Here is a 19,051-nt window from a genome sequence, read left to right on the forward strand (position 1 = left end):
TAATAATAATAATAATAATAATAATAATAATAATAATAATAATAATAATATCATCTTTGCTTATAATATCATGGTCTTTTTCATTATATTCCATTCATTAATTTAATTCCAATGTTATGTTTCCTAAACGTGAGGTAATGAAACGTGGGTGGGTAGACCCGTAGAGTTTCGCGAGAGCATTCGCTTGTATACAGTGGTGGAGTGCCTCAAGCTGTAGGTTGACTAACAGGTAGACAGGTAGAGAGTGAAGAAGCACACGAATCATGACAACACGAAGTAGTAGAAGTAGCATACGTCTGATTGGTGAGGTGGCTGTATGTGTGATTGTGTTAACTCAGAGGAAAGTTAGCCTGTCTGTCTTTCTATATGTTTCTAATGCGTGTTTGTGTATATCTCTTCCCGTTTATTGCATTTGATATTTCTATTTTTCGTGTTTTAATCCTAGGAAACACACACACACACACATACAAACACAAAACACACACTGTAAAAACAAACGACTTACAATATTAGGAATACAAATATATGTATACGCGTGCAGATATAAGTGTTTAAGCGTACATGGTATTACTGTGTGTGTGTGTGTGTGTGTGTGTGTGTGTGTGTGTGTGTGTGTGTGTGTGTGTGTGTGTGTGTGTGTGTGTGTGTGTGTGTGTGTGTGTGCCAAGAATATATTGTTGTAGTGTATATTAAAAGGATCAACTTATCACCCTGTTTGTTTGGTAGTCGTCAGGGTGATACCAGCTAGATATAACTTAGTCCTTCGACACAACACGTCAATCATTCACACACAAGCGTATTTCAAGGTTTTCTTTACTTCTATTCGCAGCCAAGAGCCAAACCAAAGGGGAAGTATCCGACTGACTAAAGATACGACATATAGTGACCAAAATATTGCGAGGAGTACCATTAATCTCTTAACTACATTTAGAGACATCCTTGCATCTCTCATTAGGTAGAAAGTAACGTAGGATATTCTGAGGATATTCACGCTAATGTCAAACTTTGTTAATATCGAGATAAGATTTTTTTCGTAGTGCCGCTGATGTAAAGCCAACAGAACGAGTGTCATCCCGTACTGTAAGATATCTTAGCTTCTTGAGTGAGATATCTATGCCACTAGAAGCTACATTATGATATCTTAACCCCTCGACTTCGCTTGTCATCATACTCAATGAGTCAAAAACGAAAACAAAAGTGGTGATAATACCTTGTGTTGCTTTTTAAATTAAATAAAACAAAATCAGTGTCATTTAATGGGGAATATTAAAAAAAAAAATAATGTTAAGAATATTCCACTCAATATACTATACAAACGAGTCGCCCCAAACATTACATCTATACAGACATGTGAGTGTTGTTTGATGATATTAATACTTAAACGTTTATCTTATAATTTCCCCACTATGCCCGGAATGTGCAGACACTCTGATTGTACACACACTGTAGAGGCCAATGGGTTATCTACAAATAAATATCCAAAACGAAACACTTAGACGCTGCGGTGAACTCGGCCGCCTGGACAGTAAATGTTTGCTCTTGTTACCCGGGAGACCGATACGCATCTTGTACTCAATTATTAACAACGGCGTCCCACACGAGGCTAGGTAGGCTATTAGGAATGTTACCTTGCGTGTCGGTTCAAGAGACGTAATTGATCTAAGCGCGTTTCTTCTAGCCTAACGCCGCCGCTGCTAATGGCCCCCCATCAATAGAAATCTTATACTGTACTGCTGATTGATGGATGTAAAAATCAGAACAAGATAAATTAAACGAGTAAATATTTGAAGTAAATATAGATAAGTTAACGTTAGGTGGGTAGATAAAAGCTTGTGCTGATGTGTCTGTGTGTGTGTGTGTGTGTGTGTGTGTGTGTGTGTGTGTACATCCCTGAGCTTAATAACGAGGCTTTTAGAGAACAAGTTAGTTCAGTATTAACCAGCATTAGGACTGAACGACGCGCGAGACTTCAGAATAGTGTAATTTTCTCTCACAATATCGTCGGATGGTTACCACTGATGAGCTAAATATAGTTTTATTGACATATACAAAGACCAACACATCACATAAGGTTATTTTGTAACGCGCCGGAAATTTCTATTGTCGAAACCATTACTGCGTGTCTGCCGCTTGTTAACCTAGGTAGCTAGTGCAATAAAACCCAAGAACTCACACAAACACCATATTGACCATGTCGAGGGAGAGGTGGTGGTCGAGTAGGGGAAGTGGTGGTCGAGTGGGGGAGATGGTGGTCGAGGGAGAGGTGGTGGTCGAGGGAAAGGTGGTGGTCGAGTAGGGGAGGTGGTGGTCGAGGGAGTAGGGGAGGTGGTGGTCGAGTGGGGAGATGGTGGTCGAGGGAGAGGTGGTGGTCGAAAGAGGGAGAGAGGGAGGTGGTCAGGTGGTGGCCGAGTAGGGAGAGAGGAGGTCGAGGGGTGGTCGAGTAGGGGAGGTGGTGGTCGAAGATGGTGGTCGAGGAGAGGTGGTGGGAGGGAAGGTGGTCGAGGTGGTCGAGGGAGAGGTGGTGGTCGAGAGGGAGAGGGATGTGGTGGTGGTCGAGAGGGGAGGTGGTGGTCGAGTGGGGGAGATGGTGGTCGAGGTGGTGTCGAGTAGGGAAGTGGTGGTCGAGGGGGAGATGGTGGTCGAGGGAGAGGTGGTGGTCGAGGGAGAGGTGGTGGTCGAGGTGGTGGTCGAGAGGGGAAGGTGGTGGTCGAGGGGGGAGATGGTGGTCGAGAGGGGAAGAGGTGGTCGAGAGGGAGGTAGTCGAGGGGGAGGTGGTCGAGAGGAAGGTAGTCGAGGGGGAGGTGGTCGAGAGAGAGAGGTGGTCGAGAGGGGGGGATGGTCAAGGGGGGATAAAAAGAAATTAGGCAAGCTCAAGACTCATTTCGTGTGTTGTCAAGTATAACCCGAGAATTTCAGATAATAAAAAAATCACCATGAAACCACATCACACCACAACACAAACCTTGACAACATGCAGTGTAAATCTTTCATAAATCAACACAATAAACAATATTCCACCACAGGGAGGGGGGTGGGGGAGGTGGGGCTCAGTCCTCTGGAATTTATGAGTAAATGTGAACGCTGACTCGCCTGCGATTTACAGCTTTACATTTATGGTATATAAATAATTTCTCGACAAGTTCAGAGGCGGTGAAGAGCTTCAGCTTATTTTGCAAGGGAATTTTAAGGCATTTCCTACCTGAAATATAAACAAACTGTTGCATTACTTGTGTTGATTGATGCTATGGACGTTCGCTGTACGGTTAAGCAGCTAGTAGTTGGCTGAGACAAATTTCTCTTAGAGCGAGGCCCGACAAACAGCGCCCAAAGAAGGTTTACCAACATTAATGACCTTAATTAACAGTCTTTAGGGTCGTGGCCACAGCTACCGAGGACTGAATAATTTACTGACCCAGTACACAACGTGAACACCTGAGGCCGTTATGGCGTGTCGTGTGTACTCTGGCATTACGACCGTCCGTTGCTGGGAATGAAGTAAACATGGTCGCTAGGATGAAGTAAACATAGTCGCTAGGATGAAGTAAACATGGTCGCTAGGATGAAGTAAACATGGTCGCTAGGATGAACTAAATAAACACAGTCGCTATATTGAAGTCAATAAAATAGCTATCGATAGCATTTTACGCTCAACTGAAATAGTTAATGATGCAAGAACGAGATATACTATGTGACGTGAGGTATACTGTGACGTGAGGAGGTATACTGTGACGATGAGGAGGTATACTGTGACGTGAGGAGGTATACTGTGACGTGAGGTATACTGTGACGATGAGGTATACTGTGACGTGAGGAGGTATACTGTGACGTGAGGAGGTATACTGTGACGATGAGGAGGTATTCTGTGACGTGAGGAGATATACTGTGACGTGAGGAGGTACGTAGGATGTGACGTGAGGAGGTATTCTGTGACGTGAGGAGGTATTATGTGACGAGGAGGTATTGACGTGAGGTATTCTGTGACGTGAGGAGGTATACTGTGACGTGAGGAGGCATTCTGTGACGTGAGGAGGTATATACTGTGACGTGAGGAGGTATACTGTGACGATGAGGAGGTATACTGTGACGTGAGGAGGTATACTGTGACGTGAGGAGGTATTCTGTGACGTGAGGAGGTATTCTGTGACGTGAGGAGGTATACTGTGACGTGAGGAGGTATTCTGTGACGTGAGGAGGTATTCTGTGACGTGAGGAGGTATTCTGTGACGTGAGGAGGTATTCTGTGACGTGAGGAGGTATTCTGTGACGTGAGGAGGTATACTGTGACGTGAGAAGGTATACTGTGACGTGAGGAGATATAATGTGACGTGAGGAGGAGGCATAACTTGAAACATAAAGACTCAGTGACAAGTATCGAGAACAGGGCTATTTAGTTATTGAAGGTGAAGGCTTTATCTGTCAACTAGCTCTAACACCTTATCTTCACTATGTCCGCCCCGCCCTGCCCCCCTCACACACCCTATTTATTTCCGAGCGCCATTCTAGCCTATGCAGCCAAACGCTCAAAGGATATGTATGTTACAAAACGAAACTATTGTAAAGGGAGAATTTGGTTCGTAAGTTTTGATGCTATTTCACGTGTTAATGTTATTGCGCCTTAACAACACTCGGGTAGTTAAAGTTCTTATATCTCTTAGTTACTGATGAGTCATATTTAACTTACACACCTCATTTTTATATCTTTGAGTGAGTGATTTCTCTCTCAGCGAGCCATAACCTATCCTGCTGTGATTTCAAAACCGGTTGTGTAATTTACTTTTGAGATCTTTGCTCTTGACCTGTAATTTCAACCATTGACTTACCGTTACAATGATCATTATTTAAATATAGCCTTACTGGATAACGCTCAGTACATATGGTTAAGTTTTATTAAGGATTGTGAATAGCTCCTATCTCTTACACTCACATAATGATCTGATTGATATTCGCCTTGAGTCATTTATAAGAGAATATATTGGTTAATATTAAAGGTTATGACGCCTTGCACGGAAACATTAACTTGGTTGTTGGAGCAGTTAAAGACAGTTGGGGAAGGTGAAAACTTTAACCAATACAAATCATTGCCAGCGTGTGTGTGTGTGTTTGTGTGTGCGTGTGTGTGTGTGTGTGCGTGTGTGTGTGCGTGTGTGTGTGTGTGTCTTTGTCTGCATACACCCCCCCCTCACTGGGTAGATTAAAATATACCAGCCATGTTTACTTGTGTTGTTAGTAACAGCATACTTGAACGATGACACATCAGCCTACCTCACTCCAAAGGTCTAAAGAACAACTGCCCCGCCCCCACACATGTCGGATAGTGCTTGCATGGTAGCCAGGTACAATTAGATGTAGTCGTAAAAAGAGTTGGATACACACACGCGTATTCAAGAACATTCATATTTACACACAGATATACACACACGCGCACACACACACACACACACACACACACACACACACACACAGGTAAGGCTTTGGGTCATAAAGACTGGTAAAATAAAACCTTTACTACCAGTTTTCAATGCATAAGTCACTTGGGGTGGATTTTCCTACCTGCTCGAGTATCCCCAAGTGGACGGTAATGTAAACTTAATCTAACAAACTGAAACACAGCGATACCAAATATAACCTAACCAAATATAACCTAACCTAACCTAACCTAACCTAACCTAACCTAACCCTAACACAGAGAAACCAAATATAATCTAATCTAACCTAACCTAACCTAACCTAACCTAACCTAACCTAACCCTAATACAGAGAAACCAAATATAACGAAGACAAATCTAATCTGACCTAACCTAACCTAACCGAATGTAACCTAACCTAACAAAGCAAAACTTACTATAACCTAACTTAAAGGAAAATTTAATCTAACCTAACTTAACAAAGAAAATTTCTAACCTAACCAAACCAAACCTAATTTCATGAAACAAAATCCAATTTTACTTAAACAATTCAAGTAACCAAACCAAATTTTCCCTAACCTAACCCAAGAAAACTAATGCACCAAAGCTAAGTGAAACTACTGTATACCAACCTTGCAAAAAACAATTCTAACTTAATCTAATATAAACTAATGAAAACCTAAACACTAAACTAACCTTATCTACACACTAACAAAACATAGCGTAGCCTAACCTAATTAACTACACTACGTTGTACACAGTTAATGCACAGTTTAGTCTAGTAATGTGGGCATCAATCTCCTTACCTAGTTCAGTATTGTCCTGTATTCGTCTCAGTGAAAACAATGAAATGAAAAACAACAAATTATAGTGTAGTTTTAAACAGTATTCTAATAATACCTGAAAGACTTTTTTTTTAATAATTGGATCTTAAATTTGCATTTTCTTTAGAGTATTGCTGTTTATCAATAGATTTGCGTATACGATACTTACACTGAATTGAGTAAAAGGAGAGAGAGAGAGAGAGCAGGTGGTATGGTAGATGCACTGTTATGGTGGTCGCTACGCTACCTATCGACTGATTGACCACACTACCACGAAGACGCGTCTCAAATATCAGCACATTAAAAAGTTTTTCTTTCTACTATTTCTTAATAATTCAAATGCCATGTATATTCAAATGTCAACTCTCAAATTGAATGGTTGTTTCACATTCTCATATAAAGTTGAATATCGACAGTATTGATTGAATCAGGACTTAATTTTGTTATTGATCTTAGGAATATATGTCAACCATGTGTGGGGGATGTTAATTATCTGTATGTTTACTCGTTAATTTGGTGTGTGTGTGTGTGACGGCGGGGTAAAATGAGACTTCAGGGTGAAGAAAATGTTTAGTTGCAGTTCAAATGGGGGGTCCCAAGTCCAACTAGGCCCTAACCTAACCAAACCATTAGGACCAGAACCCATTAGAACTGGACCCAAATTCAGATGGTTTGTTTCGGATATTATCAAGGATGGGACCCATTTGACCGGTCAATGCAGAGATAAAGGAAGGTAGACAAGGGTAGATAATCATTAATGGCCAGGTAACCATATTTCACACCAGTGTCGTTACCATTATCCCTGTACAGTACAAGCGTCCTCAGTAGAGACAGTAATTTTGTGTTCTGTCATCTAGATCGATCTAATATTGATCACATCATGAACTCTGACACCAAAGGGTTATCATAAGTGGGTCTCCCATTATTTTTGGGCACCCGTGTGTTAGTTCTTATATCATGGTAAATATTACAGCGGCTGGTCACACACACACTGGCTACATCGTAGGAATATAGTACTTATTCTAATCATTATCTATTCGACCCAGGCTGTGTTGTGCGTGGTGTGAGAATGGTGGTGATGAGTATGAAGGGCGGCGCCCCTCGTGCGGCCGCCACGTCTCTGTTGCTGCTGCTTGTTAGGACCACCCTCGCTGCCGACATCATTAAGGACTTTATCTGGGGTGATACTGACGTAAGTGTGTGTGTGTGTGCAGAAAGCTGACCTTTTGCTGTCGTCATGAGTGCATGTGAATATATACTGTATACTGTATGTGTGTGTGTGTAGATGTTAGTGGGCAGTATGTGTATGTTACAATTTAAACATTCTAAATATATAGGAAATATCGTTACTGTATTCTGCACATCTAATGTAGGAATATGTTTATCAGCAGCAGTAACTGTGACATGAACGATAAAAGAATGAAGAAACTTGAACGTATTGAATATATTAATTAAAAAGAAAATAAATTACAGCTGCAGTAATTTGTGCTAAGGTAATGTCTGTATAACGTTATATTATAGTGAGGAAAGTTATGTAGTGTGTGAAGGCGAACATATAACAACCCAATACTGTGTTTGCAGAAAATGGTGACCTTCGAAAATACAGGTTCAACATATGAGATGATCTACTTGAAACTGTTAACATCTCAGTCCACTTCCACCCTGACACAGTCGGTGCTGGAAAGCGTCGAAGTGATTGACGACTTCACCATCACAGGCGGTTAGACCATTTACACGTTTAACACCTTGTGTAGAGACCAATAGAATAACATAGAGCAGTATATATGTACTTTATGTTAGATGTTCATAACGAAAGACTATGTTAGTGTTCAATTAGTTCAAATGGAAATATCATAATTGAGGGAGGTTAATTATCGTTTAAATGAGAAGACAGTGACTCCTTATAACCCGTCGACAGTTTGTAGGTAGCTTAGGTGGGGTATCACAATAGTATACAGCAGCAGAGTTGTTTCTGGTTTACTCACAGATCCGAATATGGGTGGAAAGTTTCCGGACCAGGACTTCTCAACTGCAAACGTCGACCCAATTTCGGTTAGTTTACTATTTTCTCTTTGTATTAAGTAATGTGTATCTATATCACATGTCAGTTCTCTCAAAACTTTTTTATTTACAACATAGAACACGACTGCAGAGGAAACAAAGTCACGGGATCCAGTAAATCATTAAAAAAAAGAATGGCGTGAACATTAGACACCCCAGCTTATTTCACTTTATGATTAAACGCCCTACCACTTGCTGGGGTGCATATGTTAGGTTACGTCAAGGTAGATTAGGCTAGGTTAACGATAGGATCAAAGTCTATATAGGATCCAATGTAGACCTTGGTTACCATGTTTAATAAAGAGAAATAAGCTGGGGCGCCTAATCTTCACGTGATTCTCCCTCCCAAAAAAAAATTATATATATATATATATATATATATATATATATATATATATATATATATATATATATATATCCACTTTGTTCAAGTAAACTCAAAATTAAACGTAAAATTTTTTTAGTGAACACAAATACAGGTATTTCCTTTCAGAACTGTGGACAATATTTCGTCTGTGTAGCAGTCTGGGTCGGGGAATCAGATGCCGCACCTGTAGCCGACTATAAATGTGTCAGTCAAGAGGAAGAGTGCCTTGGGGGTGAGTCTACTGAACAATACAATACTTTACAATAATATGATTAAAACTTATAATAAATGACCCACTCCGCAATATCTCATAAAGTGTACAGAATTTATTTTCAGCCCTAAGCTGCAAGTCTCAATAAAACCGTTAATTATTACAGTACACGTATTCTACATTCACACACAAACACACTGACACACACACACACACACACACACACACACACACACACACAAGGGTAAAAATCCATTTTATACATTAAAGTCACCAACTAAAATAAGACAAGCGTGTGTTTAAGGGTTATTATTTCATACCCTAACTTAACCTAACAATTTTAACCTTACCTGATCTTACCTAACCTAACTTAAATTTAACCTAACCTGACCTAATCTAACTTAACTTTAACCAAACCTAACTTTAACGTTTTAAATATAGTCAAATGCATTTTTTATATAATTTTTGCAGCCATAGCAATAAAAACAAGGCACATCTGTTTCACGAAGAGAATCCATTCCTTTTCAACACTTAATCACACTAGGGTATTATTATGTTTATTTCTTCCCTGCAGCTGTTTTGAAGGCACCTAAAAAATACGGTACATTTACTGTATTTGAAGAAAAGTGTGTAGACTACAACAACCTACATGGTGTTAGTAAATACTGTGTACTATACTTAACTCTTATCACGATTTACACTTACGTTTTTACAGAGGTGGACTTGAGTTGGCAGCTACAGGTAATAACCAGCGAAGAACCCGAACTGTCACTCACGGCCGGGGGGTCTGTCACAGCCAGGGGTAAGTAATGTACTGTGATGACGATAAAAGAGCATCATGTTATCGATAATAATAATAATTGTATAAATAATATCACAATAATAATTATAATAGAATAACAAAAGATAATGATAATAATGATACAAATAACAAAGAAATTAGAAACAATAACAACACCCCTTAAATAAATAAAAAAATAATGTAATAGGATTGCAGTTTCAGTAGATTACCTTTTTATAGTCTACAGTAGTTAGAATCGATCTTTGAAGTAATTTAAAGACTTTCATTTCAATTTAGAGATATAATTTTAAGTTAAAAAACACGATCTAATTTTTATTATATAGAAAATGTCACCGTAGGTACTTTCGAACATGCTAATTAAAGTTTATAAACTATATTGTAGATTTTATTAAATGGTAGTAAGTAATGACCCTTGAAAAAATTTAACGCACAGCTTAGTTAACACATGATTGATAATAAAGTTTATTGTGTTTATGTGGTCCAGTTTGTGAGTTGAAGTGGTATTTGTTAACTTTAGTCCTATAATCATTTACGATAAATCTGGTAACATACGTGAAATCTAGGTTAGGTTAGGATGCATATTTTGGTTAGGAAAAATATGTTTTTCCTATGTGTTTTGCTGTTTTGAATAAATTTGACCTTCAAAACTGGTGCAAATCACTCGTTTTTGAGTTTCCCCCCACCCAACACCCCGGTTCCCACGAGGTTCCCATTTTTGTTGGGGGAAGGGGAGGTCATAACTAAAAAAAATTTGATTCGCGAGTTTTGAGGCTCAAATTCATTCAAAACAGCAAAATACATAGGAAATTATATACTTTTGAGTCACTAGAATATTAGAGGACTAAAAATAACATTTACCATTGAAGTTGATGGCGTGAATACTCTGGGGTCCAGCTGGGAATTATTTGTAAATCAACTCCCTGCGGCGGCTCCTTGATGTAGCAAAGTGATTATAGTGCGTTGTTTCCCTCAAGAGTTGCAGTTGATTGGTTGTTGCAAAGCTGTTCGATTTCGTCCTGAAGTAATGATGCATTTCTAAATTAGTTTATTCATAATCGTTAGGATAACCGTTTCTGACGAGAAAGATATTTAGCTAAATTATATGTAGATACAGACATTCATTATTTCAAACAGGAACACGTAGGAAGTTTATCAGAAATCTTATACATGAATTAGCTGTTAAACTCTGGTAGAAAATTGACGCTTTCGGAGGACGCATTTAATATATATTTATTTTTACTTACGATAAGGCATACTAAGACAAATTACGTAACAGTGAAACTACATTATGCAAAAACTAACATTTTAAAAGTTCAGAATCACTGAAATATGAAGTTGTTCACGATTATATTTCAGGCTCGAGCGGCCAAGTCTGTCACACTCATCCACCAATTTTCAGGCCGTGTTAGATTTCACTGTGATTCTGATCTTTTAAAATGATTAACAAAACTAATTATTTCCTTACACTGCATTATGATTACATCAAACACGTTTTTTGCAGCAGCGCTGTCATCGTACCCATTCACCGAATGTATCAGACAGGTCTGAGGTCACTTGACTGTAGTGTTGAGTCAGTGGACTGCAGACGAGTGCAGAGCAGCAGAATGCATATTGGCGCCCAAATTTCAGAGTAACAAGGGCGCTAAATACGTAAAAAGAACGTACAGTTTAGATGTATATTTATGAAAATCAGTGTCAATATATGATGAAGACAACATTCTCACTGAATCATTTTATAAAACGTTGATGAAATTGTTGAAATCTGGTATAGAAGTAGAAAGCATCATTACCACTCCACTATGCAATATATATATATATATATATATATATATATATATATATATATATATATATATATATATATATATATATATATATATATATATATAATCTGAATGATTGATTGATATGTGTGCATAGTGTAGGAACAGATAGTACTATGTATAAATTTTCCAATATTTTTCTTTCAATCAGTAAGTATATATTTTACAGGTGCTGAAACTCGCCTTTGATAAATTATGGCTGGTATAGAGTGTTACGTGGCACTGTAGCTCTACTTGACCTTGTTTTATCCCAAGATCTCTTGAGTACCACGTTATCTGTTCTGCAGGTTCAGCACATTGCAGTATACTTTAACTACAGTATTCTAAAGTTGGCTTGTTTGTCAGATGTTAGAACTTAAATACGTCTTAACATATTAGGTGGTGGACTTTTGTTAGTTAAATTACCAAGTTCTATGAATCATTATTATTTTTATTTTTTATCCTCTTCGCCACTGATCGGCTCATTAGCCACTTGGGCGATCGGTCACGTCTCTGTTACGCACTGTTGGCAAGTACTGGGCATGCACCGGCTCCTGAATGTACCTGAACCTGCTCCAGTGTTGGTCAAGTCTGGTCCTGAAAGAGCTCACACTCGGTGCCGTCACAACACTCTCTGGTAGATTGTTCCAAGAGTTCACAACTCTCACCCCGAAAAAGTTTGCCCTCACAGTTTTCTGGACCTGCGGCTTATTCAATCTTGAGCTGTGACCCCTTGTGGGGCGAGCGTCCGCCAGCTCCAAGTAAGGACACTCGACCGAGTAGTGCACCCTGAGATGCTTATACACCTCAATTAGGTCGCCCATTGCAGTTTAAGCTAGGCACGTTCAGGCGCTCCAATCCCTCAGGGTAGTTGAGGTACCGAGGTGCAGGCATCAGTCTGGTGGCCCTCCTTTGAACATTTTCAACCAACTGACAGTCCCTCGCATATCTTGGGGACCAGACGGGGTGACAGTACTCCAGATGGGGAAGCACTTCACTCCTGAAGATCGTTACGAGGGACTGACCTTCTAGATATCTAAACGACCTTCTTTCTTATAAGACCCAATAATTTATTTGCCTGATTTACCTTCTTCTCACAATGGCCCGAGAACTTCAGCTCATTGTCAACATACACACCAAGGTCCTTCTCACATTGTCTCAAATAGTGCAGTTTCTTCATCCCGTTGGGACGTATGATACGCCTCCTTACCGTTGGTACGCCCCAGGTGCATCCTCTTACACTTCGTGACATTGAATCTCAGCAGCCATTTCTTCGACCATTCTTGGAGCTCACAGAGATCCTTCTGCAGCTCTTCACAGTCTGCTTGGTTCTTGATTTCCCGAAATAACTTGCCGTCGTCAGCAAACATTTGTATGGAGGAGTGTACAACGTCAGGCGTGTTATTTATGAAACAAACAAACAACAGCGGGCCCAATACACTGCCCTGTGGTACCCCACTTGTGACAGGTACAGATGATGATTTCGTGACACTAATCACCACACACTGCTTGCGGTCATGTAGGAAGTCTTCTATCCATGCTATGACATTTCCCCGAATTCCGTACCCTTCCAGTTTGATTTTCAGCCTTTCGTGGGGTACACTGTCGAAAGCTTTAGCAAAATCTAGGTATATATTGTCAATATTTTACCACCCTGTTCCGGAATATGGGTCCAAATATCCAATACTTTGAGCAATTGTGTTAAGCAGGAGCTCCCCGGCATAAAGCCGTTGGCAATCCTTTACAAGGTTGTTTCGTAGTAGATGTTATATTTGTTCACACAGACAGGAGACAGGTATACTGACACATAGACAGGATACAGGTATACTGACACATAGACAGGATACAGGTATACTGACACATAGACAGGATACAGGTATACTGACACATAGACAGGATACAGGCATACTGACACACACACAGACAGGCGACAGGTATACTGACACACACAGAGGACAGAAGACAGGTATACTGACACACAGAGACAGGATACAGGTATGCTGACACACACAGACAGGAGACAGGTATACTGACACACACAGACAGGAGACAGGTATACTGACACACACACAGAGGACAGAAGACAGGTATACTGACACACAGAGACAGGATACAGGTATACTGACACACACAGACAGGATACAGGTATACTGACACACACAGAGACAGGATACAGGTATACTGACACGTACACAGACAGGATACAGGTATACTGACACACACAGACAGGCGACAGGTATACAGCACACACAGACAGGCGACGGGTATACTGACACACACAGAGACAGAAGACAGTATACTGACACACACAGACAGGAGACAGGTATGCTGACACACACAGAGGACAGAGACAGGTATACTGACACACACAGACAGGCGACAGGTATGACACACACAGGGGACAGAAGACAGGTATACTGACACACAGACAGGGACAGGTATGCTGACACACACAGAGAGGAGACAGGTATACTGACACACAGACAGGATGGGTATACTGACACACAGAGACAGGATAGGTATACTGACACGTACACAGACAGGATACAGGTATACTGACACACACAGACAGGCGACAGGTATGCTGACACACACAGACAGGAGACAGGTATACTGACACACACAGACAGGAGACAGGTATGCTGACACACAGACAGGCGACAGGTATACTGACACACACAGAGGACAGAAGACAGGTATACTGACACACAGAGACAGGCTACAGGTATGCTGACACACACAGAGGACAGGATACAGGTATACTGACACAGACAGGCGACAGGTATGCTGACACACACAGACAGGAGACAGGTATGCTGACACACAGACAGGCGACAGTATGCCTGACACACACAGAGGACAGAAGACAGGTATACTGACACACAGAGACAGGATACAGGTATACTGACACACACAGAGGACAGAAGACAGGTATACTGACACACACAGACAGGATACAGGTATACTGACACACACAGACAGGATACAGGTATACTGACACGTACACAGACAGGATACAGGTATACTGACACACACAGACAGGCGACAGGTAGAGTATACTGACACACAGACAGGAGACAGTTTACATTAACTAGCCAGCTTACTTTTGTGAGCATTGATCAGGAAATGAATGGGTACAGGTATAAAAAATACAGTACTGGTAGTCTACTGTATATTAATATATTCTAATTTTGTTTTGATTTTGCAGGTGTGCAAGTAAGCATCAGGAATGGTGTATACGATCTACCTAAAACGAGTGCCCTGAACGTTCCTGAAGTTGTAGCCTTCGTCTCTTACATCCCACCCTTTCCGAAGGCATACGAGATATTGGCCGATGATGAGATGTGAGTCAGGAGGAGGGTAGGGAAGAATTATATATATATATATATATATATATATATATATATATATATATATATATATATATATATATATATATATATATATATATATATATATATATATATATATATATATATATATATATATATATCTGGATGTTTATTTTAGACAGTGAACGAGTTTTGAAAACTTTGATAGATAATAAAATGTAAAAGATTTGTTTGTTTTTTGGCTTAATGCAAGTTACAGTGAATGCTTTGAAAATTTTCTTCTCATCATATTTCAATGGACTCTATTTTTCCATATAATGCAAATGATTCGCAATAAATATTTCGAGCATAATTGGTGTCACTTTTACTTTCTTCAAACATTAGACGTGACAGCATCTTGGGCCTGGCAGTAGCTAATTATTTTAGTTAAGTGACACAAGCTGAGAAATGAAGAATATTGATATGCTGGAACGTTATGTGGCCATGGTGATACTTGCCAAGTAACTAACTCTGCTTTTTAAAAATAAAGTTTCACCTGTGGGCGCAGAAGATAGTTTGGTCCTCTTCAATAGCATGTGGGGAGGGAGAAATAGTCGTTTTACTCCCCCATGCCCACACTACTACCACTTCGTACTACAATTTTCTTAACTGTGTTACTCATAAAATACTTGGTCATACACCTAACATTCTAACATTTAGTAAGATTTTAATCACACTAGGTTCTCTTCAGTACAATTAGCAGTTTTTATTAGCTATTACACACGAGTTAATACTATAAACATGATATTAAATATTTTTCCCTTAGGACATTATTCGAGAAGATAGAGGCGTTCACAGCGATGCACTTATTCTTGTGGGAAAAAGAAGGCATGTTCAGAAGTGACCTTCTGTCAGGCTGGGAGCTGCTCTTGGTTGACGTCGAGAATAATGGACCCAAGAGTAAGTTTTTTTAAGATTCTTTCATGATTTTCAATTGTACATTTCCCTTTATGACATCCTCCCAGTAATCAAAATACCTGTAGTACTTACATGTATTTACCAGTACAGTATGTTTCTCGGATTTGTTATCTTAGCAAGCAATATATAGTTCATTAAAACTTTTTTTGAGTATTGAATACTCACTGGATTATAATCTCTCATTGATATAAATTTTTAATAAGCTTTTTACCCTAAATTTTTCCTTCTTTGTGATCACTGATAATCCTCCTCTTGGCTCTCCCTACCTCGTACCTTGTCTGCTCAAAATGTTTTTGTTTTAATATCTACTGACTCCTCCAGAGCACCTATTCACTCTTTGCTTATTAACTATTATTCGCTTCATCGAGGAATATGTTGAGGCACATCCCTATCTGTTCCTCCGTGCAAACTTTGTTTCCTTTCAGTTATTTGAAATTAGCTTTGAGGATTGATACAAAATTTAACAAACATTTTAATATCATTATACGATTATTATCAGCCGTCTCTGCCATTATTGAGCCTAGTTATTACCTCTGTTCTCCTTAGGGAGTTAAGATTGAGGATTCTTCTGCTTTAACAATAGGTTAGTTTTATCTTCAGTTATTCTTGCAATATACCCTTAGCTCTCGACCTTCCCTTAAGCCTACTGTGATGTGTTTGTGGATGGGCAACACTTTGTAAAATTATATCATCATAAAAGTAAGGGTTTGCTGTGACCTAAAGTTGAGTAATCCCCAATCAAACTATTCTTATTCAGGATTATCTCTTTAATTTCTCTATATCTTTCTTGACTGTACTAGGCAGATGTCAGTTGGAAATTCATAACATATCATACCCAATTCATTCCCAATAGATATCATCGAGATGTTGGATGTGGATATGAACTTGTTAAAAGGGCCAGCCAAACTACCTTGTCATATACCATTTGGTATTCTCACTCTGATGATCGACCCCTTCAGTATGACTAATGATGTGAACATAACAAATAACCTTCTCATGTCTCCAATTCAGCTCATTTGTTCTCAGTGTAAGTGTGTCTGCAGTGTTTGCATGTTGACAGTACTTTACACTGATTATGTTATAGTTATGTAATAAAGTAAAGTGACTAGTGACAGATTGAAACCAATGGCTTACAGCATTTATTAAAAAAATATTCAAAGCTTTGTTATGCATGACTCGTGGTTTTTATAGAAATTAAAATAATAATAGGATGAATATGTTTTGATCCAACTGTTTCATTATGTGAGTTTTACTGTAATGTTTCTTCTTGTGGTGTAGTCAACACGGAAGGGAGCACGTGTCGGGTGATCCCTGACATGGCCAATGAGGGTAGGGATGCCCTCCTCCTCATCAACGACAAGAAGCTGCCACCTGGCTACATATACAAGGTAAGTTAATCCTTGTTTTACTCATTTTTAAAACTTTTAGACGATGTCTATCTTAAGATCTGTATAACCTGAGGAAAAGAAAAACGTATCATCTTGAACAAATCCTTACTTCTACTTCTTGAAAGGCATGTAAGTAAAACCTTCAAATATATTAAAGTCTCTTTTTTTAAATATGACAGTAAGACACAACTTACTCTTTAATGTTTTGAAATCTATTGCTAGACACATAGGGGTAATTTTACAAATAAAAAACATCTACTTATTTCGGTATGTGTTAGTTTGATAGTAATATTAACTGTGATTGTATATGTGCCCAAAAAAATTAACACAAGAATAGGTCAAGCAAAAACAGCAATTTATAACCTAAAGGACCCAATAAAAGGGTCGTTACATTCTATTTGAGAAAAAGATGCAGCTGAAATGCTATATATGGTCAGGACTGATGTATGGGTCAGAAGCATGGCTACTTTCAGCAGACACCAGAAAGAGGTTAGAGATCTTTGAACTGTGGTGTTAAAGGCAAATGTTAAAAATAAGTTACATGTACAGGAAAATAAATGTGTAAAAGTGCTAAGACTGACAAAAACATCAAGAGAAATACTTGAAATTTACAGAAATAGGAGGGATGGAGGGATAATAGCAGATGCTGTATATTAATGGACAAAGTTGAGGGTAGGAGGGCCAGAAGAAGGTAAAGATTGGGATGGATGAATGAAATTAAAAACTTTGGGTCTCCAGAGATAGAAAATTTCAGAGGATTTGAAAAAAAAAAGCCTGAAAACATTTTGAATGGAAAACTATGGTTGTCAACCCTTAGATATGAGAATGGTGCAGTACTGTACTCTGATTAATGCAGGTATATGATCAATGAATATCACACCAAGGTTGAGGACAAAGCATACGGTGTAGAAAAAAAAATTGATTTGATAATAAAAATCTTTAATAAATCAAATAAATTACAGTAATGACATTTTTTGAACTGCTACCGATTGTTTTATTAATTATATTCAAAATTACTATTATTACCTATATTACTCCTCTACTGTACTAATATTTTTTATAATAAAAAATATGAGAGAGAGAGAGACCTCAATATTTGTCTTGTGTCGTCAGGGTGGGTCAGGACGAGGGGGGATAGTGGCAGCCACAATGGAGGATGTGTTCCTGAAGGTAAAGGAGCATGCCTTGACTACCCAGCGCGTCGCCAGGTTACAGGCACTCAACATCTGTCCCGACACCAGTTGGGCTGCCAGCAACGACTCACTGGTTATGGAGGTCAGGTCACTTGTTAAGAGCCTGGTGATCGACATGAACGAGGTTGCCACAGATGTAAGTTTCTTGAAGTGATAAACTGTTTGACTTTAATTCCTCCTGTGTCTTCCAAATGTCTGTTGGTCTGTCTCTGGACATGAATTTTGTAAATTTGACAAATCTTCTGTATTGATTTGACTTTGATAGTTGCATTTAGATATGAAGCATCCTGTAATGTATTTGTAATTTCATATTCATTAAGAGATAAAGAATATGTGGACAATAGCTAAATTTTTTGACTGAGTAACTTGATGGTTTGGTGGCAGCAGCTCATGATGTGGACCTGTTGATGAGGAGGGAGTTATTCAAGGAAGTTTATCTTATTGTTTAGCTTTTGGTTGTCAAACAACAGTGTTGCTATTCAACAAATATCACCATGTTTTTTATATTTAATACCCTGAACATATTATCACGTCTGTTATTTACTCTTTCTTTTTTTCAATTCTCTTCATGGGTCGCCTTGTGTAATTAAGTGATTAGGAATCTTCGCTTCATATATAATATTTTTAATTCTGTGGATGATGAGAAATAAGTCTCATCTAGCAACTAACGTGGACACAAAATACAAAGATTTATTTGGATATTTAAAAA

General features: G+C 39.0%; 1 protein-coding gene across 2 annotated transcripts in view; it reads left to right on the forward strand.

Annotated features, from left to right (window-relative positions):
- LOC121861411 overlaps positions 1 to 19,051 on the forward strand; it is a 38,451-nt gene that overhangs the window by 4,152 nt on the left and 15,248 nt on the right. For both annotated transcript variants that reach the window (XM_042359101.1, XM_042359102.1), the window contains exons 2-11: positions 7,276 to 7,421; positions 7,811 to 7,949; positions 8,217 to 8,281; positions 8,784 to 8,889; positions 9,584 to 9,670; positions 14,681 to 14,816; positions 15,610 to 15,743; positions 16,615 to 16,788; positions 17,040 to 17,149; positions 18,263 to 18,478. In XM_042359101.1, the coding sequence (XP_042215035.1) occupies positions 7,299 to 7,421; positions 7,811 to 7,949; positions 8,217 to 8,281; positions 8,784 to 8,889; positions 9,584 to 9,670; positions 14,681 to 14,816; positions 15,610 to 15,743; positions 16,615 to 16,788; positions 17,040 to 17,149; positions 18,263 to 18,478 (1,290 nt within the window). In that variant the 5' untranslated portion in view covers positions 7,276 to 7,298. The remainder of the gene's footprint in view (positions 1 to 7,275; positions 7,422 to 7,810; positions 7,950 to 8,216; positions 8,282 to 8,783; positions 8,890 to 9,583; positions 9,671 to 14,680; positions 14,817 to 15,609; positions 15,744 to 16,614; positions 16,789 to 17,039; positions 17,150 to 18,262; positions 18,479 to 19,051) is intronic.

The sequence above is a fragment of the Homarus americanus genome, unplaced genomic scaffold, assembly GCF_018991925.1.
Source record: "Homarus americanus isolate GMGI-L3 unplaced genomic scaffold, GMGI_Hamer_2.0 scaffold24260, whole genome shotgun sequence".
Classification (NCBI taxonomy): domain Eukaryota; kingdom Metazoa; phylum Arthropoda; class Malacostraca; order Decapoda; family Nephropidae; genus Homarus; species Homarus americanus.